Genomic DNA, 26,844 nt, shown 5'->3' with positions numbered 1-26,844 from the left:
CTTTAGCTATGTTTAGCCCCTTGGCAGTAGCTGAGTTGAGAGTTTAGAATTCAGAAGCAGATGGTTCAGGAGCACAGTAACTAGATGGGAAGCATTCACCTCCATGTCATTGGTTTAAAGCTGAACTTGGTTGATCACTATTGGTGTCCTATACAAGATGTAAGTGATCTGATTTGAATCTCTAATGAATAACACCCATGTTAAAAAAAAAACCTCATCACTCGTGGCACTAATTGGCATTCTTGTTGTCAGCGTCAGGACAGAAGCCAAGGACTGAATCCGTCTGGAAACCTGAACTGTGGCTGTGTCTGAGTCATCAGTCTAGGTGGCCCATTCAGCCTTTGGCCTTTCCTTAGAGTTTACAGCTCAGCGCAATTGTGCTTGACTTCACAAGCCAGATTAAAAGATGTTTACTTAAAATACATCTTTTTTTGATAAGAATCGTAATAATGATAGCTGACATATATTGGCCACTTGCCAGGAGCCAGGTATTCTTCTAAGAGTATTTACTTAACTCTCACAGCAATCCCATGAGATTGGTACTATTATTTCCCTCATTTTTAGAGATAAGGAAACAGAGGCACAAAGAACTTAAATAACTTGCCTAAGGCTTCTCAGATAATAAGTGGAGGTAGAATCTAGCAATCTCTCTGCCTAATTATAGCATTTATTTGACTGCTTTTAACATCTTACCATACCACTGATACAAAGTTTAAACAGTCTATGTTCAAATCAAACAGGGCACACATCAATGTCTCAATTTAAAAACTGCTCACTTTTCTGTGCTAGTTATTTTTATTCTTTGTTTCTGAAAAGAGGCCATGGATCGCTCTTAAATTTGATTCACATGCATCCTTATTCTGTTAAGATACTTGAAGACCTTGATTTGGACTTTCCTGGCAGTCCAGTGGTTAAGAATGCAGGGGGCACGGACTGGATCCCTGGTTGGGGAATTAATATATCCCACATGTTGTGAGGTGCAGCCAAGAAAAAAATAAAAAGGACCTTGATTTTACAATGGTTAAATGTTCACCTATTTTTTGTTGTTGTTTGAGCGAAACATTACCTGAACTTGGAAACATCCTCTGACCTTAACGTTTCTAAATTAATAGAGAAGAGAGAATTAAGTCGAATAAAAGCCTGTCTACTACTCCATCCCAGTATAAACACAGTGAGTGATCACCAAATAGGCAATCCAGCTGCCTCTTTTTGTTAGCATAGTAATTGAGTTTCTTCCACCTACTCTTCATGCAAAATTAAAAAGCAGATAAGAATTTTTTTTCAAATCTGAGGCTCCATTTCATGAGACTTCGCCTAGTAGCTAGGAAGGAACATTTAACTATACTGAGATAAATGAACTTAAAAATAAAGTTCATGAGCAATTTGATTATTTTAATGAATGAAAGAAATTAATCTGGTTCTCACAGAAAGTTTTTAGACAGTAAAATATTGTTTGCCATAATCACCAGCTAGAAATAGAAAAGAATCACTTTTTATGCTTCTTTCAGTCACCATCCATACTCAGTCATTAAAAGTATGTTTGAAGACTCATTTAACACATATTTATTGCTCCCAGTTTTGCTAAAAGATAAACTTTATACAGGATGCTTGGGGCTGGTGCACGGGGATGACCCAGTGAGATGATATGGGGAGGGTAGTGGGAGGGGGGTTCAGGGTTGGGAACTCATGTACACCTGTGGTGGATTCATGTCAATATATGGCAAAACCAATACAGTATTGTAAAGTAAAAAAATAAAAAAATTTTTTTAAAAAGATAAACTTTGGGGTATTTCCCCCCAAAAAAGCTCTTGTTAAACTAAGTTAATAATGTAAACTTAGCAATCTGGGTTTTATTGCAGATTTACATTTAAATGGCCATTCTAGTGTTTCATTTTCCACATTCTAGTGTTTCATTTTCTAATATGCAAAATAATCATAATAAAGACGAACTTCAAGAAAAGGGGTGTTGTTTTATGTTGTTATTAGAACATAATAACCAAAGCATGATTGTAAATAACTTCAAAAAGATAAAATGGTAGGTAAACATCTCCTTAAGATACAGTCTCTTGTGCCTAATTTCACTATGTCTAGTAATCTGCAGATAGAGATGCACCAAGAGAATTGTTCATTTATGGTTACTTCGATTTCTTTTCTTTTTGTAAAAATTTTGGCTGCACTGGGTCTTCGTTGCTGTGTGCAGGCTTTCTCTAGTTGCAGAGAGTGGGGGTTTCTCATTGTGGTGGCTTCTCTTGTTGCAGAGTACAGGCTCTAGGCACTCAGGCTCAGTAGTTGTGGCTCATGGGCACGTGGGATCTTTCTAGACCAGGGATCAAAACCAAGTCGTCTCCAATGGGAGGTGGATGCTTATCCACTGTACCGTCCAGGAAGTGCTCAATGTATTTCTCTGACCAGAGTGGCACTAGTGGTAAAGAACCCGCCTGCCAATGCAGGACTAGCTCGATCCTTAGTTGGGGAAGATCCCCTGGAGAAGGAAATAGCAGCCCACTCCAGTATCCTTGCCTGGAGAATCCCATGGACAGAGAAGCCTGGCAGGCTACAGTCCATAGGGTCACAAAGAGTCAGACACAACTGAAGAGACAGCACACACAGACTTGGGTGTGAATCACAGCTCTGAGGGGCCTTGAGCAAATTTTTACTCTGATCTTCAGTTTCCTCCTCTATAAAAAGAGGATGATGATATAGAACACCTTGGACAATCTCAAAGTATACCTCTTGAGACTTTTTCAGATCCTTGAATTTACAAAACCCACAATAGCATACAATTTTTTCAGTTTCATTCTCCATAAAATGGAGATAATGATTCATACTTCCAGGGTTGTTGCATTAAATTATGTATTAAATATGAATGATAAAGCTTGGTTGGTGTGGATACTGGGCTGGGTCAGCTAGGATCACTTACAGAGCTGAGTAATTCATTCTGGTTTATCTGCATTTTAATAATAAGTCTAATTTGCAGTCAGTCACAAATAGTTGAAATCTTGATCTATGTTAGAGAATAAATGTGTGTTTTAAATATATTGTACTCTATTTCACAGGCAACTCAGTCTGTGACTTGAGCTGGAATCTCAAAAACCAGGGCATAAGAACAGACAAAATTGCCTTTTAGCTATAAGTAGGAGGGTTTTAAAGTTCAAAACAGAAAAGAGAAGTCTATAGAAGCAGAGAAGAGTTTGATTCTAAAGGACTGGACAGAAAGTAAAGACCTGATGTAAAACAAGCTTGTTCCAAGGTGGGCAGGAAAAATAGTGGTAAGCCAGTTCAGGAGGATGCAAAAGTATGGCAGTGCCTCTTATGGCGCACCTATAGAAGAACTCTAGCAGCAGCAGGGCAAGGTGGGTGTTGTCAACAGCCCCAGTCCTTTTCCAGAAGCAGAAGTCCCCCATATCAATTAGCTCAGGAATTGTGAGCATCCACTAAGCCAAATCACATACAGTTCCTTACTCAATGACTGATACACAAAGAGCATCAAATATTTTTAGCTCCTTTTCTCATTTGAATTGATGCTTAATCATATTTCTGTGTTAAACTAATGTAATTGTTAATGACAACTAAATCAGTTAATGTTGCTGAGAGTTTGGTCATTCAGTCTTTCCCGGCATATAATAAACATTCATTAAATATTTATTGAATTGTGTGAATAATTTAGGACAACTCAACAATTAATACATTATTTTTATAGCATGCTATAGACAAATAGGTTTAAGCGACTATTTTGTGCCGTGCCTTGAGATTGAAATTGTGTGGCCTACATAAAATTTTTTATGGCTTCAATTCTCAAAGGCTGGTCTAGTTAAATAAATAAAGCATAAATGCATAAATGCAAACTCAATTTAATTCAGCAGTGTAAGAAATGTTATGATCATTAGTTGTTTAATTACATAATATTTGGAAGGAAAGATAAGAAAGAAGGCAAGAAGGAAAGATAAAGCAAGGAGATATTCCTGAAATTTTTGGAGACAAGGATTTGTGTAGAAGAGTGGCAGATCAGACCAGAAAGACTATTAATATTTTACAGGATCAAGATGATCACATTTCTGATTATACTAAGATTTTTCTTATTCCAAGTTGAAATTTGCACAATACTGTCTGGCCAGTGGGCTGACTACAAAAAGATTTACCCCCAGCTCAGTTTACTCTGTGGTAAATTTTTGTGTTTAATTCCCCTTTGACATTATATATTTGCTTATTCCTTTTATTGACATTATCACCCACTTTTTTTTTTTTTTTTTTACTGCACCATGTGGCTTGCAGGATCTTAGTTACTTGACCAGGGATCAAGTCCAGACTCATGGCAATAAAAGGGCCAAGTCCTAACCACTGGATCACCAGGGACTTCCCTCACCCGTATTTTTAATTAAAGTTTATTGTCTGGGTTAGAAGATGAAAGAAGAGGATTTCAAGGATAGTAATGGCAGACCTCTTGATTAGACTAGGTTTTAACTAATCCATTCTCAGTTCGGAATGAAAAACAATTGGGTGAAGAGGCAAAATAAAAAAGGTTTTCCAGATCTTCCTCTATTAAAGTACACTGCCTTTATTTGATAGGAAGTTTGTTAACACAAGACACACCAAACGAGTAGGTCCATTTATGCAAATAAAAACATGAACTTGAATAGGGATATAAAATACAAATTCATTTTGATAGACTTCATGTAATAAGATAACTTCTCAGAAATGTGTATTAGTCCTTGCTATTTTAGTCAACCAATTTTATTGAGTCGTCTTTGTGAAAACAGTCCAAGTCTTAGTCATATGCTATTTTTCTGTTCTCTTCTAGATTCTGTTAAATAAACACCATGTCCCTAAAGTCAAAGTGATAACTTTAATAATCCTTTGTCCATCAATACATATGAAAATAATAGTGAGTTTCCTTCTTTGGGTGATTTCTGATTTTTTAACTAGCCTGTATAATTATTCTTCATTAGAAGGCAATGGAGGCCAATGAAAAATGAATACATTTAAAACTAAGAGGCCTACGTTTTAATTCAACCAGCTGTGTAGCTCACCGGTTGGGTAACTTTGGGAAAGCTAAACTTCTTTAAGTATTAGTTTCCTCCTTGTGGGCGTCCCTGGTGGCTCAGACAGTAAAGAATCTGCCTGCAATGTGGGAGGATTAGATCCCTGGGTCGGGAAGATTCCCCTGGAGAAGGGAATGGCTACACACTCCAGTACTCCTGCCTGGAGAATTCCATGGACAGAGGAGCCCGGCGGACTATAGTCCATGGGGTCACAGAGTCGGACACGACTGAGCTCGACTAACAACACACTTCCTTCTTATAACATGCAAATGACAATACCTTTTCAGGGTTGCTGTGAATGTTGAATAAGAGATAAAGGCTGCTCCTGTCAGAGTACACCAGGATGAAAAGTTCATTCCCATTTCCTTTCCTTCAGGTAACTAGTGTTAGTGCAATTATTCGGGTCATGCATAAGAACAGTGAACTCTGGTTTCAGCTTTCTGAGATGTCCAAACTGCCCAAAAATAGAATCTGAGTGGAATCCCCCAGAGCCTAGCACACTGGCATTTAAGATATTCTGTGATACTGTTACAAAGAGAAAATATTTCAACTGTTATTTTTCTACCCTTAATTTGTAAAAAAAATTACTGACCCATGTTGATGTGCTGAGAAACAACACAAAGCATTCAAACTTACTTTCAAAAGAACATAGCTTTTAAATTGTCTGAGCAAAATGATTATCGTAAATAGAAAAAAAATTGGTCTGTCAAAGCATTCAGACTGACTTCCAAGGTCCTATCTTTCAGCATTAATGCCTCATGTTTTGGTCTATGTATCAATTCATGTTCTCAGCTAAAATACTGCAGATGGAATGTTTCTGAAAGCATTTGCTCTTTTTTCTGTTTTTTTCTCTTTTTGCTTGTTTGTTTAGTTATACAAAAGAATTTCAGCATTGGTTTCTGTTAGAAAAATTATAAACAAAACTCTATGTGTTTCCTTAAAATACTTACTTAAAGGAAGAGTAGGTTTTATGCTCATTTTTACCCTTTAAAAAAATTTTTGCAAGTACCACAGAATGTGAACTTTTAAATATGTGCAGTAGTTAAGAGCACAATTAGTCTTAGGTTTAATCCTGCTCAGTCACTCACCCATTGTGTGACCCTAAGCAAGTTTTTAACTTCTTTCTAAGCCCCAGGTTCTTAAACATAAAATGAGAATTCTAACAGTACCTACTTCATAGATTGTTGAAGGAATATGTAAAATAAAGCACAATGTCCAAAAGCAACTACACTCTAACAAAAATTAATTTTTAAAAAGCGCAATGTCCATAAAGAGCCTAGCATAGTGCCTAGCAAGCAGTTAAGGAATGTTAACTTATTTCTACTGAAATGATAAGCTTCTATGTGCATTGATATAAGAATTACCTCAATGTGGGGAGCAGTAGGAATCAATTGTAGACCTCAGGATTACATGCCTGATACTAATTGTCTTCGATTTCTTAAATAACTTAATGTTAATCATAGATCCTCTTTTTAAAATTAAAAAACCCTAGGAACAGATTTTCTTCATGGAAATAATACTTTCTTAAAAGCATAAATGTTGATATGATCTCCATATCAAAAGCGTGAGTGAAGGAAAACTTACTGTGCTTTCATAGAAACCATACAGTAAGGCTTTAACCTACCCCCAAATTGGGCACACATTTAAGTATTACAATAATTGATTATTTTCCCATATTTACTTTAATTAAACTGTCGACCATACTTTCAGTTTTGTATCAAGTAAAGATGTTTACACATGTCACATGCATCCTGCGCATGGATATTTTGTGCATTCCTTACGTTTTATTCTGTTAAATGTTATCATTATTATCCTATTCATCTTAGAAGAAATCAAGAAAGTCTGTTTCCTTAGTCATCTTAGTCATTATCCACCCCCACCCTCAATCCAGGCTAAGAACACCGCGCAGACTGAGTTATTAAAGTCAATCCGAAAGAGCAATCTGTTCTAAATGACTGTCCCAAGATCTGCCACGGAACCCTGTAAATACTCTTCATTACTCTGGCAGGGCAGTATCACATTTCCTTCATGCTACTTTTGTGGCTGACTCAAGTTAGGCAGTGAGATTTGGGCTTTGGATGATCCTGGTTGATTGATATAGGAATGGTCCTTCTCCTGGGACAGGTAATCAAATTTACTTTTCAGGATAATAAGTATTCTGTTTATAGTTTTTTTAAATGCTTTTAGTTTGTAAAACTAAAAAGGTTTTGAACTTACAGCTTTTTAAATTCTGTTTTTTAGTTTTAGTTTTAAGCAAATGTTTTCAGTACCGTTGAGACGAAAAAGACATTTCTTAGGATTTAACTGTATCAATTACATCGTATCATGTTTGTATAAGACCCTCTATAATCTACCATACATACATTGTTTTGGATGGTCAAGAACTTGTCTCTGTTGTGTTTTTCTCATTAGCAAAGATTAGAAAATAATTATGTCTCTGTTCTTTAAAAATAAGATATTGTTGTTGTCTTTTCGTCTGATACATACCTCAATATAAATCTATGAACTTTAAGCAAAACTCATTGAAAGTTTGGAATATGTGAGAAATTTCTTTTTAAGTATAAAAATCTATAGCAATTTGGAAAAATAGCTATATAAATTTTATATGAATCTGCTAGCACAGATTCTTACACACTTATTCTCCAAGTGAAGACTTCCTCTATCATAGATCTTCCAGATTCTTTGACATTCCTGTGGATCACCCCAATGTGAGTAAATTGTTTCTATAACTGGGTGACTGAATTCAGAAAACAGCTGAAGGCAAGCACAGGATCATGTTCAAACCACAATAAACACATGTGTTAGATGGGCCACTCAACTTTGTGGGTAAGGCTTAAGACATGTAACCTTGTGTTTACCTGACGTTTATGAATTTCGTTTTTAACTCTATTGGATTTAGATATATTTTTATAAGCTTTAAGAATTATTCTTTGTACCAATAAACTCTGTTAAAATCTCAACTAGTAGGTTTGTGGTGTAATGTAAGCTGATATGCAAGTTATATTATATTACTTGGGAGCAGAAACAAATTTTTAAAAACCAGAATCTAGAATACAAGGTTCATGTATTGTATGCAAGGTATAATACAAAGTATTTATATGCATCTTTTTCCCCCAAAGAGCTCAAAAAATTTTTACACTATCTGTATTCGAAAATGTTAGAGTAAAAATGAGAGGAGAAATATTACTGCTATTCAGCAATTCTTTGTCTCTTTCTTTTGTAACTTTTTTTAAAAATAGATTTTAATTCTTCCTGTTAATTCCTAATTCCACTGCCCAACCAACTCTACTTTATCTTTCAGTATGGGTCTCCTCCCACCTCAGTGTTCCATATACCTGGGTGAAAGGTAGGATATCAGGCTTATAATGGAACAGTTTGCAAGGAAGTCGAAATGTATTCACTTGCAGTGTGTGTGAACATTTCCCTTTAGAAGATCAAACTATAGCACATCTATGCACTAAATGAAACAGAGGTTCTATTTTTCCCTGTCCCTAGTCAAGACTTAGTAGTCCTTATACTGATTATGCCTCAAGATCTGAATGGGATAAACGGGGAGAAAATCCTCTTTAAATAAAAAGAAATCTTTGGGGCATCTACATAAATAGAAAATGCAGAAACACAATTAAGTAGGTTTATTTCAGAACAGGACTAGGCAAGAGAGCAAACAACCCTGTATATTGACAATTTAGATTAATGCAGTAATGAAAATAATCTAGCCACATAACTCAGTTCTTCTTGTGCCTTCTTCCCTCCTCAGTAACTGTTCTTTTGACCTGGATTATTTTAAAGTTTTCCTCAATACTCTTTTTCATTACATTTCATGTAATTTCAAAGTTCTTTAACAAAAGGTGTAGTGAAGCTTCTGATTTGATCATACTAAACAAATTTTAAGTCTATTCAACATATTATAGAGCCTCAAGGTGACTGAAAAAGGTAAAAAAAAAAAAAATACCCCAAAATCTCTTAGTAAATACCATGAGGTCAAGAATCAGTATATTTTCCATGGACAGAGGAGCCTGGGAGGCTACAGTCCATGGGGTCGCAAAGAGTTGGACACAACTGAGCACTGCTTTACACCCAGTACCTGGTACCTAGTAGGCATTAATTAGATAAATATTTGCTGAATGAATGAACAGGAAAAAATTCTGCAAGTAGTTGGTGATTTAAGAAAGGTAGGTTTAAACCAATGTATTTTATGCTACCCAAATCTAAGAATGACCCTTTTAAGAAACAACTGAATTTATTTATCTGAATTTTCAAGACCTAGGGTTCCACCGAGATTGAAATAATGGGGCTAAATTTTTTTTTCAATTTTTTCAAATTCATATTCTGAACAAGTATGAATTCATATCAAAGAGCCTATCCTTGACAAAGTAGGTTTTTCAGCAGATGTTGGTTTGGTTAAGGATTCTTTTTCTCGTTCAGTAATACTTGGGAAAGAAGAAATCTGGCATAGACCTTTTCAAAATAATATACAAAAAAATTATTCCAGAATAGTAATCAATGAACAGAAGTTGTAATATATTATATTATACAGCAATTTAGACTTTTAAACAGTACCTGATTATTTTTTTTCTGAAAAAGTTTGTTCAAACTAATTTGTTACCAGGTTTATTCTCAGACTGATGGCTTTTTCCTCTCCATTTTTTCTGGGATCTCTAGTTACCAACTTTTACATGTTAGTTATCGTCTGCTTTTGCTAAGCTTTTGGACAACAAAAAAAAGAAAGATCTCTCAGCTTTAAAATGTTAGACCTCACCTTCATGCTGGCTTTTCACAGCCAAATTTCCTAAAATGGATCAGTGATTAAATGAGAGTAAATTTCCCATGAATTTAGTTTAATTCTCTTAAAAATTAAGAATTTTGAAATATTTCAAAAAGAATGCCGTTTTCTTTGAATGTGCTATCATGAATCCAGTGTTAATTCTAAACATAAATCAATAAACAACTTGGGCCTCTAGCTGTAAGTGAAATTCTATAGGTGGGAAAACTGATTGACCCCCACCGCCCATAGGTGCTGGCCTGCTGTGGAATCCCTTTGCTCAGTGCTCTCCTACCCAATCAGGTGGAATGTTTCACAGGCACATGGTTTATGCAGCTCAAAATAACTTGGGACCTGTGAGCTGACAAATGCTCTGGCTCCGGTGGTGACAGGTTGTCCAGCTTCTAACAGCCATCTTCACTGAAACTAAGGTTAACTCCTCACTCTCTATGGACGGCTACTCTCTATTTCCAAGGGCGTGAAGAATTTTCTTTTTCTCCTGGGCTTTCATCTAAACGTTCTCCTTGGATAATTATCATCACAGTGGAGTGCCTGGGTTGGACATCCTCATCTGGGTCAACTAAAAAAAGAAAGGTAATATCCAGATTTAAGTTCTCGAGTGTGTTTTGATAACAAGAAACTGACAATGGGAAAGGGGGGATTTCAGAGACCTAATTTCTGTTGTGTGGAATGAAACCGAGGTTAACTTCTTAATTATGTATGATGGGACACAAAATTACATGAAAAATAAAGTTTTCTACATGGTCAGATTTTACAGGGGGTTGATGAGACCCTCAGAGATCACAGCTTACTCGGGTCCTAATGGAAAATATCTCAACAGAGGAAGTCGTGACATGTGTGTATCATTGGCATTTTCCATACATTCTTTTATTAAAATAATGGTGTTTGTATGGAGAATATGTGTGCAGTGCCTATTTCCTTTTTAATGGAAATCAAACTTAAAATAATATGACTCCATAGTTAAAGACTTTCATTTAACATTTTTTTATCATGTAAAAGGATATGCTTGCTATATTTAGCGCTGGGAGATCTGCTCCCTGGATTAATGTACACAACAGCTGCAGAAAGTCTTGCTCAAAGGACATTGCTCTTTCTTTCTCTCCTTTCTCTCTCTGTCTCTCTCTCTCCCTCCCTCCCTCCCTTTTCAGCTGCAGCAGAAAGACGCTTGATAGTCAGTGGCAAGTGTTTGGCCTGGTACATTGCACTATTAGCAGTAATTAGATGCACAACTTGAATTATTTTTTAATAATCATGTAAGCAAAGAAAAGGAGAACATGAGTAAATCTGTATTTCCATTTCCCAAAAGTGAACATTACAGTAAGAGTGCTAAGAAATTTTACTATCTTATCAACAAATTTTTTCTTTTTACTCATACTTGTTAAAGATACTAGCATCAATCAGTTTGACAGAAATAAAACAGATAACCAGTTTCCTTTCTCAAAAAAAATATGATTCAACTACTTTCATACTGGTAATGAGAAAATGAATTCTACAAGGTCTAAATTAAAAATTTGTTATAACTTCTTAGCCTCTCCTTAATAATAACTCTTAACTTCACATAAAATACATATCATCCTTTTCTACAAAACTAGAATATCCAGACTTATAGCTATAATAAACATATTTTTAAACAACAATTAATATAAGCTGTCTGATATACAATTTGACAATATGTAAACTATTTCAAATCAAGACCATCTCATGAAATCTGAAATATATGCACACTAACTTTGTCAGGAGACAAAATTATAAACATTACAGAATCTTATAATAATGGACTATGAAACAAACAGTTGGACATTATCCAAATTCTGGAGGTTTGTCTGTATTCCCACTTATAGAATATGGCTAATGCTATTGGAACTTGAGACAATGTATCAAAGCCCTAGTGTTCTATATGTCTATAATTTTGAATAAGACTCTATTCCAGACTCTAATACATCTATTGTATAACAGAATACACTTTCCAGCTCAAGGTGCTTACAAAGGCACATATTCAGTGGAACAGACTCAGAACCACAATTCATGGACACAAGAAATTAAATGAGTGTGTATCCTGACTAGGTTTTAGAATTTATAGAGATGAATTTTCAAATTTACTTTTGAAGAAATGAGACTGCAGGTAAATTGGGTTTCACTGTGAAAGATCTTTAATGGACTAAAGTTAATATATGAAAAGGTGACAGCTAGATTTTTTTAACAGTTAACTCATATACACAATAGGAGTAGTGAACTCAGCTCATTAACGTGAAAATATAAGATGAATGAGACTGCCAACCCCAGAATAATTAGTTCCCTTCATTGACATTGAGGTTTGACAAAGGCATTGCTTATTGTGTGGTGTTATTGCCTATAACAAGATAAAAAATGAAAAGATTTTTTTAAACTTGTTCCCTCTCTTAAGAGATACAGAAGGATCAAACACCACAGAGATATTTTCTTAAATTTCTATGGTGCTTTACAGCTAACAAAGAGCTCTAGAACTGCGATGGCACCGTGCTTTTGCTTAAAGGGAACAACCCAGGTACCGACAAAATGGTCTGTTGAGTAATTTAGGAATGTGTGTTTAGCAGCTACATTTCTGGTGGGCACAAAAGTTGGTGTGACTATTTACCTGCAATTACTAAAGAACTCTTAGAGCTCATGTATAATTAGAGTCACCTTGACAAGCTCTGTACAGACTACATGTGTTACAGAGACCTCCACTTGGAGTCACGGTGCACCCCACGGTCTGGGATGGGCCCAGCAGAGCCTTCCCAGCAAGGGCTTGAATTCCAACCTGTTTGGGGTACTTGTTCCTTTCCCAATCTAGCAAATATGTCAATTAAGGAAGTTACCGCTTTTCAAATCCTTAACTACCTAAGGGAAATTGACACAAGTATTAGGAGACTGAAGAAAGTCGAAAATGTTTAAATTTTTTTCTAATTTTTCTTACTTAAAATGAATCTTTGAGTTAATGAGAATTGACAAAGTTTTCTTATTTGAGACGTTCTATATAAGAACTAAGTTCATCATGAATGGTGAACCCTTCAATTTTTGTGAAGGGTTTGGTAGTCACCCTAGAATCCTGAAGCCTTCTTACTTGGCTTCCATTAACCTTTCCATGGGTCATAGAATTTACTTCTACACAACTTTTTTTTCAATATTTCAGATTAAATACTAACTTTGGGCTTTGGTTTCTGCATCCTTTATACTAGTGCAAAGGATTACCTTAATTTTGTATAGTGTTCTACATGTCTAAAGTTCTTTCACAGAGAATTCCCTGGTAGTCCAGTGGTTAAGACTTCGCCTTCCAACACAGCGAGGGTAGGTTCAGTCCCTGGTCAGATCCCACATGCCTTGTGGCCAAAAAAAAACAAAACATAAAACAGAAGTAATATTGTAACAAAGTCAATACAGACTTTTAAAATAAAAATTAAAAAATAACCTTTTAAAATAATTAAGTTCTTTCATAAACAGACCCTATGAGGTAAGCAGGGTAATTCTGTTCATCCTCCGTTTGGAGGTGAGTTACTTAAAGACATCTATCTTTTCCTGTTCTAGGCAAAGTTAACTATTACATATTAGGTTGTTTTTGTGTTGATCTAGAGGGTAAAGCATCTGCCTGCAATGCAGGAGACCCGGGTTCAATCCCTGGGTTGGGAAGATCCCCTGGAGAAGGAAATGGCAACCCACTCCAGTATTCTTGCCTGGAGAATCCCATGGATGGAGGAGCCTGGTAGGCTACAGTCCATGGGGTCGCAAAGAGTCGGACACAACTGAGCGACTTCACTTTCTTTCTTTCTTTTAGTACCAGATTTGCTTTTTCACTTAATATCTAAGAATACTTCACAGCCGGAAAACTTCAGTAACCATGTTTGAATTGAAATTACTTCATACAAGATTTTGCGAATTCTTTGTCAAAGCCCCTCTTTAAACATCCATATTATAACCAAAAGATGAGTTAATAACTCATGATATTTCTAACAATAAGGTAGTCTTAGAACCTACAGAAGAATATTGTTGCATTAATAAGACTTGAGAAATATGTCCAAAGGTATCAGCATTAAGTTTTGTTTTTATAAACCAGACTCTTAAATTTTAAGCAAGTCCTGAGGTGAGATCTCTTTTTCAGGAAAATTCATAGGGGAAAAAAAATAGAGATATTTAGCAAAATAAAGAGAAGAACATTCAGTAAGCATTCTATGTGGCTAAGTTAATTTACATGATTTACTGAAGTTGGTCTTGATACCACATTAATTGCCTCATTTCAAACCTAAGACTATTTCATCAAAACCACAATCTGTTTCCAAGGATATTTACTGATTCTTATTTTGAAAATGGCAGAATATCTGCTTCAACTTCATAAGCAGCAGAAAGAAGGAAGCAATGTCCAATGTTTAGCACTCTGAAGACATCAGTTGAAATGTCTAAGAGAACTTTAACATCTGTCAAATGAAATGTCCAAGAGAACACTTCTTAAAACCTGCTTCTTCCTCATTCCAGTAAATGATTCCACCATTCACCTAGTTGTTTAGGCTACAAATACTAGACTCTTGTATTCTAGTACACTCTTGACTCTGCTCTTTCTCTTCTATTCCACTTTCAATCCATCAGCAGATCATTCTAGCTCTATTTTCAAAAGATACCTCAAATCTGACCATTTCTCGCTACCTCCCACTGATACCACTCATTGATTCCCAACTAGCATCATTTCTTGCATTCTTTGCATAGCAGCCACAGTTGAACTTTTTCAAAACCATGTTATCTGCTTCAAAAAACTTTACAGTGGTTTCCCATTCACATGTTTAATAAAACTCAAAGTCTTTCCTATGGTCTGAAAGCCTTCACATGCCCTAGCCCTCTACTCTTCTTTTTGACTCACCTCCTGGAACACTGGGCTTGACTCAAACACACCAAACATTCACCTTCCCTGGCCTTGACACTTACTGCTCCTCAGTCAGGAATATTTTGCCTCCCAAATGGTCATGTGGCTAACTTCTCCACTGCATGAGAAGCTTTGCCTGATATCCCTAACCTAAATAGCGCGTCATCTTCTCTATCCCATCATTATTCCCTTGCCCTACTTTATTTTTCTTCTTAACATTTATATATTCTCCACTAGAATGTCAACTCCATGAGGGCAAGGACTTTGTCTTTTGTTCACTGATGAATCCTCAGGGCCTAGAACAGTGCCTGGCATATAGTAAATGCTCAATCAATATTTATTGGATGAATAAATGCAAGCAGGGTTATCCATAGCTTTTAGGTTTCTTAAAAGTATAAATTTTATACAGATAGTTTTAAAATTAATGCTTGAAACAGAAAGTAATACATGTTGATATTTCCTATTTTAGGTAGTATCTATCAGTTTAACAATTTATATATACATTTCCACCTAAGAACTAACTGAGATGAAATTGTTATTACCCCATTTGATAGATGAGGATAACTGAGATTCAGACACATTAAGTAACTTGCTCAAGACAGCAAAATTATTTAGTGTTGGACTTGAGATTCAAAACCAGTTTTTTTATTACAATCAGATGTTCTTTGATACTTCTGGTATAAAAAAACACATAATTCCAGTTATTTTATCCTCCATAAATACATTTTTATTTGAAAGTCACTTTGAATTTCCTACTGCTTTTACCAGGTTATATTTTTTCTTTGTGTCTATAAATTTCCTCTGTAAGTATTTCTATTTATCTGTCTTACTTTAGCCTGCAACTTAAAAACGATAGATTTAGTAGGAAGTTCTAATGAACAAAATAATTCAACAGATACTTTTTGATTACCTTCTATATGCTGTGCACGCACAGAGATGATGGTATACAAAACAAAGTGAGTATCAGTAAATAGGCAAATATATACTGAAATAAGGGCTGTGTTTGAGGGTTAAGACAGTGAATTTGGGGAGCATATTGGACAGGGACCCAACTCAGGAAAAAGAAGAAATCCTAAGGCCAAGTCTCAGCTAAGAGCTGAAGATTGTATAGGACTTGGGCCAATAAGATAGCAAAAGGCATGAAGACAGGGAGCAGCCTGAGCAAAGATATGTACAAAGATCTGGAGGCAGCATAGTTTGTTCATGAGACTATTTCAATGGAGTATAGATATGCTAAATTAACTATAAATTAGAGTTCAGTTTCTCTTCAAAGTGTGCCCTTGCATCAAGTCATGTCACTAGTTCTACTTCCATTTCTTATCATGGTATGTGGCCACAGTTGTTAAATAATAATAAATAATAGTAAGTACCCTATATTGACTGTTTACTAAATGCCAAGCACATTTAATAACCCATCAGCCTATGAGATGGCTATATTATTATCCCTGTTTTACAAACAAGCAGACTGAGGCTTATAGAGGTTAAGTAATTTTCTTGAGTTTAAAAAGCTAGTCAGGATTAGGATTTGAACCAAAGTGTTAGGTAACAAATGCTACATTCAAACATTAAAGAAATCCTTAATTTTGAACACTTGGAATTTTTGTTATAATAATTTCTCGTGACTAAGCATCAGAACAGGTACACATTTACACCTCAATTGGCTCCTTTTCTTTAAAAAAGAAAAAAAATAGTTATAGAGAGCAGTACTTACTTATATGAGTATTTTATTCTGTATTTGCACCATAAATATAAACTTTTTGGAAGTTCTTTAACATTAACATCACCTTTTACCTAAGTATTATCTTTTTACTAACATCAGTTGAATGCTCACTAGAGTGGTTGGCCCTGTTAAGAGATTTGCATTCATAATGTTATTAATCCTCATTTCCCTGGGAAATAGATATTATCCATGTTTCACAGATGAGAATTTAGGTAATTTTCTCAAAGTCACACAACTCCTAAGAGATGAAGCCAGAATATGAAAACAGATTTATCTGATTTCAAAGCCAATGCTCACTCCATGTTGCCCCAAGATAAAAGCCATCTTAAACTAAACAGTTAAAGACAAAGTCACATTAAAACACAATATACAGTAATGTCCAACTAATAGAGGGGACATCCTGATTTATAAGTCACTTAATTTTTCTTCTCACATTTAAATGTATACATAAACTCAAACTAGGTTAATGGGATAGTTGATTTACAAATGGAAAGGATTTTCAATCAGTATATTAATCACATTTTCAAATAGTATTTTGTACCTTATTTTAATGTCTTTAACTGTTCCTCTACAAAGTAAATGTACAAAGTGACAAATTTTCTGCTGGGCTCTCAATTACATTATTATATACTATTTTGTGTATCCTTCAGTGTTCTTCAAAATTTAATACAGCCATATAGTTCTATTTAATGAGTATATCATAATTTAACTAATTTTTATTGGACATGGCTCCACTTTTTAAATATTATCATCCATACTATGAGGAATATCTTTGTAGATAAATCTTTATACCCATCCAACCCCTCTGCATTTTCAATTAATTTTTTTAAGGTACATATTCATTTATTTGACTGTGCCGGCTCTTAGCTGCAGCATGTGGGATCTAGTTCCTTAACCAGGGATCAAACCCAGGCCCCTGCATTGGGAGCATGGAATCTTAGCTGCTGGACCACCAGGGAAGTCCCTCAATTAATCTTTTTTTGAGGCACAATAAACTTTACCCAAACAAGTGGCTCCAGTGGTGTCAATCTCAGCCTGTGGCTAGCAGATGGAAAAATATTTTCCTGTAGGTCATCCTTTCAACCATCTCTAATTGTCCTCTCAAGGTGACTGCCTACCTTGTCAATTTAGAAGTTAGTTTTAAGTAGCATTCTAAAAGTGTGAGAAGTAGGGCAGTCCCTAGGAAGCCCTACTTGTGATATATTGTGGTATTACAAATATTGTTACTTATAAGTGAGGCAGTCATATAAAAGAAGGAAGAGAAATTAACTGAAATAAAATTTGTCCTAGAATGTTAAAGCCCGAAAATATTCAGGATATTACTTTCCTCTCCACCTTTCCAGCACAAGGCACACAGTGGCCAAGAATGGCAAATAGTAGCACACAGTAGCCAAGAATGGCAAACAGGCTTCATCTCCATTACCAGCTCTGATTGGTTGGTGGTGGCTGAGGGAATGGAGACTTAAAAAAGTGAAGGTCAGTGGGAAGAATACTGTAATTAGTTGGCTACATCTCTTACAGAGGAAAGAGAGGAGTAACAGCCTATGGGTCACAAGCTTGCTAGCCGTCTAGTAAACGTCTGAGTGAATAAAATGGATGACAATAATATGACAATGGTTTGCATTACCCAAACTTCTAGTCCTGGGGACTGAGCTAAAGTTACTATCCTGAATGAGAGTTACTGTACTATTTTTATAACACTTTACAAATTATTTACTTTTTGAATAAATATATTCATATAACTTATGTGACTATATAATTGATTATAACATATTCATAAAATTACAATTTAAAAGTAAGAAAATGGTGTACAGTGAAAAGTGTCCTGTATTGAACCCCACTTCCGTGTCTTCCATATCCCCTCTTCATCAATGTTAATTTAAGAGATTTTTTAAACCTAGGTGTACTCACACTCTTATAGAAATTAATTAATTACACCTTATTTGAAAAAGCTAAATCACTATAGTTTTCAAGAGCAGATTGAGCCTACAAACAACACTGAATTTAAACAATTAGTTTCTAGTCATAAAAACATTATTTATTTTCATGAGCTAGATCAAGTTTTTATTTTTCAATAACAAGATTATTTTATCAAAATCTTTTAATTTCTGTTATTTTATTACATTCAGGGGAAAGGGGAAAGGATGGAGAGAAAATCTCTGTGTATGAGAAAGTACTCTAAAACTAAAAGCCCTTTATAGATATTATCAAAATTGAGCTTAGAAACTATATTTAATGTCTCTATAGTTATAGCATAGCTTTCAAAATTGAACTCATATTTAAAGATTAATTTAATAAAGTGATAATCACCCACGCTTTTATTTCCAGTTTCAGGGAAACCTCATTCAGTTCCTCTTCATTTTACAATGTGAGAAGTCTTTAAACTTTGTGAAAGTTATCAAAATTAGGTAATTTTAATTTTAAGGTTTAAGTTCTTAAGTATCTATCATGCTATAATCAATACAGACCTATTATTCTTTAGAAATAATCTAACATTTTGTCATTATTGCTATTTTGTGACAGCATGCAAGACGACAGCCTAGAAGCTTCTACTTCCATATCTCAGCTTCTGCGAGAAAGCTATTTGGCTGAAACTAGGCATCGGGGAAACAATGAGAGGAGTCGAGCAGAGCCTTCCTCCAACCCTTTCCATTTTGGGGGTTCTTCTGGAGCTGCTGAAGGTGGAGGAGGCCAAGATGACCTTCCAGATCTTTCAGCCTTTCTGAGCCAAGAAGAATTAGATGAAAGTGTCAATCTGGCAAGATTGGCAATCAATTATGACCCTCTGGAGAAAGCAGATGAAGCTCAAGCTAGAAAACGTTTTTCTTCTGATCAGACGAAACACTCATCTATATCAAGTTTTGACCCTAACTTCTGCCAGGATAACTCTCGAAGCCCTACCAACTCTAAAGAGAGCCTCCAGGAGACAAAAAGGCCACAGTACACTTCTGAAGCCCAGTCCAAAAAAGTATTCTTAAATAAGGCTGCCGATTTCATTGAAGAGCTCTCATCCCTTTTCAAAGCCCATAGCTCCAAAAGGATTAGACCTCGTGCCTGCAAAAACCACAAGAGTAAACTGGAATTGCAAAACCAAGTTATTCAGGAAAACAGCTCCAGTTTCCCAGATCTATCAGAAAGAAGAGAAAGATCTTCGGTTCCCATACCTATCCCTGCAGATACCAGGGATAATGAAGTGAACCATGCGCTGGAACAGCAGGAAGCTAAGAGGCGTGAAGCTGAGCAGGCCTCTGGTGAGGCGGCCAGTGGAGACACCACCCCAGGGTCCTCTCCTTCTTCTTTGTACTATGAAGAACCTCTGGGGCAACCTCCCCGGTTCACACAAAAGTTACGGAGCAGAGAAGTTCCAGAAGGAACCAGAGTACAGTTGGATTGCATAGTGGTAGGAATTCCACCACCTCAAGTAAGGTAAAAATGTCCCATTAGTAACGCTTGGTAATTACTTTCCATCTATTGTGATCCTTCTAATTTTATCTTTCAAGTATGTGGTTTCAAAGATTATATACTCCCTTTGAGAAAAACAGAGTTTAAAGCACACTGTCCAATGGAAGTATAATATTAGACACATGTGCAATTTAAAATTTTCTAATAGTCAAATTTTTTAAAAATAAAATAACAGGGTAAAATTGATTTTTAAAACTATATTATTCAACCAATATACTTTAAAAAAATACTACCATTTCAATATGTAATCAATACGGAAATTATTAATAAGACATTGTATATTCCTTTTGTCATACTAGGGCTTCAAAATCTAATGTGAATTCTGCACTTACAGCACATCTCAGTATGGATGATAAATTTTTCTAGGAAATACTTAATGTGCATTTAGAGTTCAAAAAATATACAGTTGAAAGACTATACTGTAAGATCCAAGTTGTTCCAAACATATTTGAAAGTTCTATCAGAATTGAATTGAGTATCAGCTTTTACATTTAAATTAATTAAGGTTAAATACAATTAAGAATTCAGTTCCTCAGTTGCACTGGCCACATTCCAAGTGTCCACATGTGGCTAATGACCATGGTATTAGCACAGGCCTACAGCCTATAGCTTAAAAAAAAGTCTTTATGATCTATACTCAACAAATACCTACAGTAGTTTTTAATTTAACAAAAAAAGCAAAATAATAGAAAAAGTGTGATAGGATAAAGATACAATAAAATTGGTAAAGATCAATTTAAAGTTTATTTTACATGTATTTATTATATACTTTTTGACTTATTCTAGGAATGTAAGCAGGGTATCATCTTTTTTGCAAAATAATCATATTATAGGGCAGTAATAGCACTTGTATTAATAATAATATTTTAAATTATGTATGCTTATTGATTAAAGGAATTCTAGTCTAAAAACACATTTATATATTGAATTCTGCTTTTCAGAGTCAACATAAGGCAATACTCAATACTATTTCTACAGTGGCATATACGCGTTACTATCTAGTTAAACAACTGACCTCCTTGAGGAAAGGAGTGTCTTGAGCACCAAGCATAGCTTCTAGCCTATAGTAGTCATGCATAATTCATTAGTCACTAGACTATGAGTATACTAATGGATAAAGAAACAGGAAAACAAGAAGCTCGACTTAGATTTCAATCAGGAGTGAGACAATTGGCCTAAGACGTGGCAAAGGGTTGGAACAGCATAACAGATGTAAGTGTCTACCCTTCTCTATGCATGCCTGATGACACTCCCTGAGACTCTGGTCAGTGATGCTGGCAAGATGTCATCATAGCACCGTGATGGATACCACTCACTGGCATCTGGTCAGTCTAAGTAAGCTGGTGAGCACTCCAAGTTATGGCACAGATACGGCTTACTTAGACTAGTTCTATCCATTCCACTAGTTTCTGGACACAGATTGGATCCTTTCAAAAAAACTAGACCAGGTCACTCAAGACTCATCCTCCCCATTCTTAATCATGACAATCTCAAACACAAAAAAAGACTCGGGGCTCTTGTGAGAAAAATCACTCAGGAGAATGAGTGAAAAATACTCATACCCCCAAAACAAAGTAATATGGTGGTTATTCAGAAACTACTTAGTCAACCAATTAAATATTTACAAATTTAAGAGTGAAAGAAATGTATGCAACTTCCATAGTGACAGCATTCATGCCTATATCCCAGCCACTGGTTTGATGGCAGGAAACTAATATGTATTCATTAAGTATTTTCTGAATTCATCACAGTAATCATATTAATGTTAAGAAAAAACTTACGATTGTCTAAATAGACTGTTTTTGATGTTGTTCAGTCGCTAAGTTGTGTCCAACTCTTTGCAACCCCATGGACTGCAGCATGCCAGGCTTCCCTGTCCTTCCCTGTCCTTCCCTGCTCAAACTCATGTCCATTGAGTCAGTGATGCTATCTAACCATCTCATCCTCTGCCATCCCCTCCTCATTTTGCCTTCAGTTTTTCTCAGCATGAAGGTCTTTTCCAATGAGTCAGCTCTTTGCATCAGGTGGCCAAAGTATTGGAGCTTCAGCATCAGTCCTTCCAATGAATATTCAAGGAATATTACTTTGGATATTCAATGAAAATTATTTTCCTACATATAAAGTTTATATAACTCTAATCAGAAACCAAGTATACATACCTAGCTTTTACTCGAAACTCAGCACTGTGACCAGTACAATGACAGAGGCAATATAAACATGTGTCCCTGCTCTCAAGGAACTTGCAACCTCAATTAAAGAAATCATCCTAACTCTACTCAATACTCTTGAAAGAATCTAAAAAAGAGTGGAGATATATATATATATATATAAACTGATACATATATATATATATAAACTGATTCACTTTGCTGTACACCTGAAACTAACATTACATGTAAATATACTATATTATAATAAAAATGACAATAAAGAATTCACCCTAATTTTTATAGGACAATGAAGGGCTGGAGGACTAGATAGGTCAAAGAAGACTCCAGAGACATAAGGGAATTTTAGCTGAACCTTGAAGATAGAAGAAGTTAAGTAGAAATTTAAATCATTTATTCATTCAACAAACTGCTACTGAGTTACTAAAGTGACTCACTGAGAGTACAAAATAATTGGGAGCTACTGGAGGTCAGGGACCTTGTTTTGAAACCAAGTGTAAAACTATTCTAAGAGGGCAGCTCACAGTCTAATAGAGCAATCAGACATATGATCAAAACATTGCAATACTGTGTAATAAGGGCTGTAACAGAAGTATGCATGGAATGCAATAGCAGCTCAAAGGAAGACTGATATTTGGCCTGAAGGGCAGGATGAAGGAAGTGTTCATGCTGGAGGTGCCACTTCAGTTGAGAAAACTTCAGGTGGAAGAGGAAAGCAAGTGGAAAGACCCAGAGGCTAATGTTTTCAGGGAACTGCAAATACTTGGCTATGTGAGGAACATGGGACAACAGGTGAGGAAAGAAAAGAGAAAAGACAGAAGAAGGCAAAGGGACAGGTCCTTTTAGGCCAGGTCAACTCAATATGTTTATATAAAAGTACAGATGCTGGCAGAGTAATATTTTTAGATGACAATGAGGAGACTGACCTAACTGGACAAGAGCGGAACCAGATGATTTTGAAAAGCCTTGAAAGCAAAGTAGAATAGTTCTGACTTGGTTTCAAAATCAAGTGGAAAGCATTTAAGGTTGTGTATAAGGACATACTAAGATAAAAGGGATAATTTAAGTAGAATAGGTCTGGATGAATGAGTTAGACCCCAAACAAATGGAGCCCCAAGGGTACTTTGGAGGCTGTGAAATGTATTCCAGGCATCAGATACTCTGATATCAGACTGGGGTAGGGGCTGAGGGAAAGCACAGAAAAGCTGTGAGGGAGCAATATTTAGAAGAAAAGAAACCAAGCTGAACTTGGTGACTGACTAGATAGGACGAGTGAAAGACTGACTCCACAAGTTTGAAGCTGGGGACCTCAGAGAACCCTGGGGTCACTGTCAAGGTCTGAGAAACTGGAGGAGGTGGATGATTTGAGTCTGAGGAGATGGAGGGACCATACCCAATAGATAGTCAGAAACGTAGGACTGAAGGGCAAACGAGAGGGTAGTGGAACTGGAGACATTCCAAGGAATGCCCTGGACACTGGGAAATTTGGACACAGTATCTCTGGCATTACAAAGGGACTATAAATACAGGTAACGTTTGGAACTAACAGCCAGTTATGCTAGGCTGGGGCAGGGTTTTTTCCAACCTTCTTTTGGCAGTAATTCCTCCTCCCATTTTTCTCCTCACAATAAATATGTTATGTTACCCCAATACATACTTTACACACACACACATATTTCTTAAAGATGAGATTAGTGTTTCTGGGATTGAAGAGGATTGAGGTGGAGGAAGGACTGCCTGCTTGCTCACCACTGAAACTTCTAAAGCATCTCCATAGAACCCAAGAGCACAGATTTTGATTGAGAGAATGCCTTTAAAAGTGCATTATAAGAATGAGGCTCTTTGGTTTGCCATAAAGGAAAACAGTACAGTCAAAAAGAAAAGTATCCTTTTTTCTATTTTTGCAAGAAAATATAATGCATATACCTGGCAACTGAGGTCTAACCTTGTATGTATGTGCCTCGGTGTGTTCTCCGTATTTTACCCATGTTTCTATAATTCTAGTTTAGCAAACTGAAAAATCCTTTTGGCCTATATTTGTTGATTTCCACGTTGACTGGGAAGAAATTGTGTTGTAAGGGTAGGATCCTGTATCATTAAAGCTAGCTGTTTTTGACAGCTTGTTAATTTTGGACATAGCTTCATTGGAGGAGCTGAAATACACTCATGAGTTACCCATAGATGAAAGAGTCTGCAGGAATTCACAGCAAATGGCCATGATCCCTTTTTGTATCCTGACTCGAAATTCTTTTCCCAGGAATGTACAGCTGGGTCACACTAAGTATGTTTCCTTGTACATAGCCCTCTGAAGCAGTAAAAATTTACCTTTTATAGATGCTGATGTCTGATTTGGCTGTTAAGTTTTGCTATTGCTACTTCTGGACATTTGCCTGTGAATGCCACGCTGAGGAATAAAAAGGAAATAAATCAGTTATAAAGACAAAGGATATTTTAAATTATATAAAATATAAATAATTATATATGATATGTAATATAAAATATTCTATAAGTATTTTTAAATGTTACAGTATTTAGGGGCTTTTTCTTCTACCTTTTGGGGCAATCTAGATACCTTCATTTACTCATTCATGCAACAAATGTGAAATGTCTCTTATGTGCCATGTACTCCTAGAGCCAATAAGATTATAGCAGTGAACAAGGAAAATCCCCTGCCTTCATGTATCTTGAAAGAAAAGTGAAGTCGCTCAGTTGTGTCCAACTTTTTGCGACCCCATGGACTATAGCCTACCAGGCTCCTCTGTCCATGGGATTTTCCAGGCAATAGTACTGGAGTGGATTGCCATTTCCTTCTCCAGGGGATCTTCCCAATCCAGGAATTGAACCCGGGTCTCCTGCATTGTAGATAGACACTTTACCATCTGAGCTACCAGGGAAGTCCTGTATCTTAGGGTCTAGTAAAGATCACAGGCAAAATTCCCACAGTGATTACATTATCATAATTGTGATAAATATTATAAAGGAGGGTGCATATAGCAAAGGGACTAAGCCTTGTGAATGGACTAGGGAAGGTTTCCCAGAAGTATTTAAGCTGAGACAGAAAAGATGATGAGAGGTTAGCCTAGCAAAGTGGGGTTTACAGAAAAGTGTTGCAGGGTGAAGAGATAACGTATATGATGCAGTGAGACAATGATTGAATTTACGGAACTGAAGGAACTAATGGTAGCAGAATATGAAGAGAAAGGAGGAAATGGTTTGGGGTAAGTTCAGAGAACAGGGATAGAGACTCCCTGTTCAAAAGCCTCCCAGAACAAGCTACTCAACGTGGGTCCCTGGACCAACAGGTCAGCATCACTTGGAATCTTGGTGGATATGCAAATTTGCAGCTTCTACCTCAGACCTACTGAATTAAGCTCTCTAAAGGGCAGGCCCAGACATTTGTGTTTTAACCAAACTGCTGTTTGTTTCTGTGCTAAGAACTTTTGCAATCTCTTTGGAGACCTCCTCACCCAGGGGGACTGGCCCTTGATTCTATTCCTTAAGCCAGATGTTGCAATCTCTACTTAAGGTTCGAACATCTGCTTCTCAGTCCTACTCCTCATTACACTCCTCAAAGGCTCTTTCTGTTGATATCACCTCACCTGAGATGGTCATCCTTTGAGGTAGGGTCTGTTGTCAGACAGGAAATCAAGCTACCTTGTGCGGTATCCATTTGGCCCATGAGAAAACCACATCTCTGCCCTCGCAAACTTTGGCGATGTAGGCTGCTTCCAGTGCAACCCTCTCTTCTTGCTCTTCCCTCTTGTGCTGTGCTTAGTTCTCAGTTGTGTCTGACTCTTTGCAGCCCCATAGACTGTAGCCCGCCAGGTTCCTCTGTCCTTGGGGATTCTCCAGGCAAGAATACTGGAGTGAGTTGCCATGCCTTTCTCCAGGGGATCTTCCTAACCCAGGGATCGAACCCAGGTCTCCCACATTGTGGGCAGATTCTTTACTGTCTGAGCCACCAGGGAAGCCCTCTTCCCTCTTGGACAATGCTAAATATCATTTCACTTTGAAAGTTTTCAAGGCAAGAGTTCGGTGAAGCTTCTGTGCTGCCACCAACTCCAGGGGCTACAATATAAGATCTCCAAGGAATTCCATAGAAGGCCCTGTCACGTGGCCACTGACCTTCTCTAATCAATCTCCCAACCTCCTCATCTCTATTCCCAAAATGGACAAGGATCACCAGACTGAACTTTCTGAATTGCTTTAGAAGTGTGTTTTTAAATAAATACTGAAGAATATCTGGAAGTACAGATACGGTATAAGAGTAATGGCACATCTATCTGTATGCCCACATTAGTATTATTTTTAAGTTGAGTGTCTTCTTGATCCTGTCCCTTCCTCCTCCCCTTAGAGGTAACCACTAGCCCAAATCTAGTGTTTTCTGTTTAAATTTTTCTTAACAGTTTTTCTTCAGTTTAATAACATATCCTTATGTTCCTAAGCAATACTGGAACAGAAGTATTTACTGGTGGAATGACAGAAAATCCTATGCTGTTGCTGTTGTTCTGTCAACCAGTCCTGTCCAACTCTTTGCAACCCCAAGGACTGGAGCACGCCAGGCCTCCCTGTCTCTCACCATCTCCCGAAGTTTGCCCAAGTTCGCATCCATTGCATTGGTGATGCCATCCAGCCATCTCATCTTCTGACGCCCTCTTCTTCTGCCCTCAATCTCTCCCAGCCTCAGGGACAGAAAAGCCTATATTTACGTTAAAATAAGTCAAGGTGGGACAAAGTAGAATATATAAAAAACACATTTGCTATTTGTTGATAATTTGTTGAAGCTAAGTGATATGTACGTAGGG

The 26,844-nt window shown here is 36.5% G+C and overlaps 1 protein-coding gene across 3 annotated transcripts in view; it reads left to right on the top strand.

The window, feature by feature from the left end:
* Positions 1-26,844, top strand: part of MYPN (myopalladin) — a 102,139-nt gene that overhangs the window by 6,077 nt on the left and 69,218 nt on the right. The window contains exons 2-3 of one of the 3 annotated variants that reach the window (XM_052640115.1): positions 10,054-10,395; positions 18,933-19,835. The exons of 1 other annotated variant lie outside the window; for it this stretch is intronic. In XM_052640115.1, the coding sequence (XP_052496075.1) occupies positions 18,934-19,835 (902 nt within the window). In that variant the 5' untranslated portion in view covers positions 10,054-10,395; position 18,933. The remainder of the gene's footprint in view (positions 1-10,053; positions 10,396-18,932; positions 19,836-26,844) is intronic. One more of the 3 variants, XM_052640116.1, reaches the window with a different exon arrangement.

This window comes from Budorcas taxicolor, chromosome 5 (assembly GCF_023091745.1).
Source record: "Budorcas taxicolor isolate Tak-1 chromosome 5, Takin1.1, whole genome shotgun sequence".
In the NCBI taxonomy this organism is placed as follows: Eukaryota; Metazoa; Chordata; class Mammalia; order Artiodactyla; family Bovidae; genus Budorcas; species Budorcas taxicolor.
This window is presented reverse-complemented; position numbering and strand designations above follow the sequence as displayed.